General features: G+C 34.8%; 1 protein-coding gene across 1 annotated transcript in view; it reads right to left on the reverse strand.

Annotated features, from left to right (window-relative positions):
- Positions 1-580: 580 nt before the first annotated feature.
- LOC129410992 (urocanate hydratase-like) overlaps positions 581-2,621 on the reverse strand; it is a 4,768-nt gene continuing 2,727 nt past the window's right edge. The window contains exons 3-4 of the mRNA XM_055160331.1: positions 2,044-2,099; positions 581-750 (exon numbers count right to left, since the gene is read on the reverse strand). Coding sequence (XP_055016306.1) covers positions 581-750; positions 2,044-2,099 — 226 coding nt within the window. The remainder of the gene's footprint in view (positions 751-2,043; positions 2,100-2,621) is intronic.

Raw genomic sequence — 2,621 nt, forward strand, 5'->3', positions numbered from 1 at the left:
GTAAAAACTTGCATTTTTGTGAAATCTATAATCTTGTCATAGGCATTTTAAGTAAGATAAGCACAATTTTTTAATTTTTTTTTTATTTTAATCAGTTTTTCAGATAATGTCAACAAACCATGACTAAATGCTGCTTGATTTTACATTTGGTAAAAGAATAAGTGTGGGTGATACCCCAGAAATCAAAAACCATATAACGACAGAGCCTAGATCATAATTTAAATTTCATCAGAGTTCTTGTACACTAAAGGCTTTACATTGCTTTTCAGTTGTAACAAAAGACACTTTTGAGACTTCCCACTTCATTCTGATTGGTTAAATCCACCAGTCACGCTCACTAAGGGCATGATAAAACTGACCATAAGTGTCTTTATAACCATAAAGCTACATTAAACAGAAAACATTCAATCCCAATAAATGTTCAATGGTCATATACACATCCAACACTTTTCCAATCAAGGAAAAATGTCTCTCACACACACACACACATAAACAAATGTGTTATAAAACAAATCAAATGCCCCACATAACAATGTAAATCAACTATTACTATTATCTCCAAGATGTCAGAGTGCTACTGTCAGGACTGCACCATCTTTTTGTGAGGGTCGAACACGTAGCGTTTGAAGTTGAGATGAATGGTCACAGGCTGAGAGGACTCTGCTCTGGGCTCCTCTTCAACAGTTTTAGATTTACCTTTCTTCTTTGAGGTGGAGTTCAGCAGCTGCTTTGTCTCTGGAAGGAGGCCCTCTAGAGGAACAAAATAAAGGTATACATCATAAACACATTACTAAAAACATAATTAAATAAATAATTCACTAAATAACTAACTAAGAAAAAACTAGCAAGGCAAGTGAAGTGGCTTGCCCAAGGACACAATGTCAATATTTCGCGTTCCCAATCACAGCATCATGAAATTGCTCCCCTGATTCAGCAAACAGCTGAATGTCTCTCCCAGCACTTCACCCCATTTCATGAATGTCCCATTCTGTCTCAAGCTAAACAATCATTAATAAAGTGTAATCTTAGTAATGGGGATCTGAGCACCTCTAACGAACTTAATAAATAAATGTGTAAAAATGGTCTCTGAAAGTTGTGAAACGTGCTTCTAAGCTCCTCACAATGAATAATTCTGATGTTTAGGGGAGTGAGGAATAAGTTTGGAAACTGTTTATAATTGGTTTGTTCAGTTTTTTCACATCTTGCATTAGTATCAGTACTAACAATGATTAGAAGAATATAAATAAATAAAAACACAAAAATATATTTATATATATATGTACACTTTTTTGTTTTTGTTTTTTTTTTACTGAAAATGACCCAACCTGTTTTGTAGGTCACTTTTTCAGTTATGTCAGAGTTAGGTAACACTTTGGTTTGCCTCACGGGTTAATCTCTTCATTGTTAGATAGTATCTGTGCTGTCATAAGTCTATTGTTTCCTGTTATGTGTCCATTGATCAGAGATATGGACTGACCTCAGTCAGTCTTAATAATAGTCTAAGTTTACTGGTTATTCATTATTAAGGAACTACAAAGGCAGCATCAAACACGAAAAAGATTTTGTGTCTTTAGGAAAAGTCATGACAAAAACATTACTTTTTCAATATACAAATTTAAATGATTATTATTAAATAGTTAGACGTTAATTGACAAGTGCTAAACCATTTATTGAACAATTTTATATTCAATCAGCATTTTGTATTTATATTTTAGTTCAATTATACCTTACAACATTTTCACAAAGCTACACAGCCTTTCAAATCCCATATTATCACTTATCACAATCAGTTATCAGTTACTTCAGGAATTACTTGACAATCTTTTTCAGCCATCTTGTATTAGAAAGCATCAAATCTTAGAGTACACTTGTACAATAGTTTTAACTGATTTTTCAGGTATAACAAATACAGAAAAATGCCAATATGTGTTATATTGTATGTTTTCTCTTATTGGATGAGGGGACTCCAGCAGCCATTTGTTCATGCCATTGAGTAGATGGAGGAAATGTTTGTAATGTTGTTCCGCTGTCTGACAGGCTCACGTACACGGTGGCGGCGCCTGCGTTCCTTGCTCTTATCTGTGGAGTTACTGTGAGGGCTGTTTTGGTTAACGGCAGAAAAGCTCATCACATTTTATCAGATCTAAACCAAACCTGCATGGACTCGCACAACAGCAGTAAACAAATCATTAACACATGCATTCCAGGGACATGTACAGGAGCTTTCCAACATGAGCGTGATGGTCATAGGAGGGGGGAACTCAATTTTAAATATGAACTGAAATTCTTCCCAAGACAGTTATATATTCTTACATTTCTGAAAGGAATTAATTAAGATTAAAAAGGTTAACCTTCAAATCAACACATTTTCCTTTTTTTAATTCTTCACTTCTGCCAGTCTGCCCCACGGCAGCTGTGGCTACAAGAGCTTCCCGCCACTGAGTGTGGAGTGAATGAATAATGCAATGTTATGCACGTTGTGTTTAAAAAAAAAAAAAAAGAAAAAACATATGTAGCTGCCTCTGTTTTTTTAGCTGTTGCTGCAACAAAACAATTTGATATTGTGGTCACTAATAGGGCCTGACAGATATGGCTTTTTGGGCCCAATAATGATATAAAGG

This window comes from Boleophthalmus pectinirostris, unplaced genomic scaffold (genome assembly GCF_026225935.1).
Source record: "Boleophthalmus pectinirostris isolate CB_2022bp ecotype Guang Dong unplaced genomic scaffold, ASM2622593v1 HiC_scaffold_3, whole genome shotgun sequence".
Classification (NCBI taxonomy): Eukaryota; Metazoa; Chordata; class Actinopteri; order Gobiiformes; family Gobiidae; genus Boleophthalmus; species Boleophthalmus pectinirostris.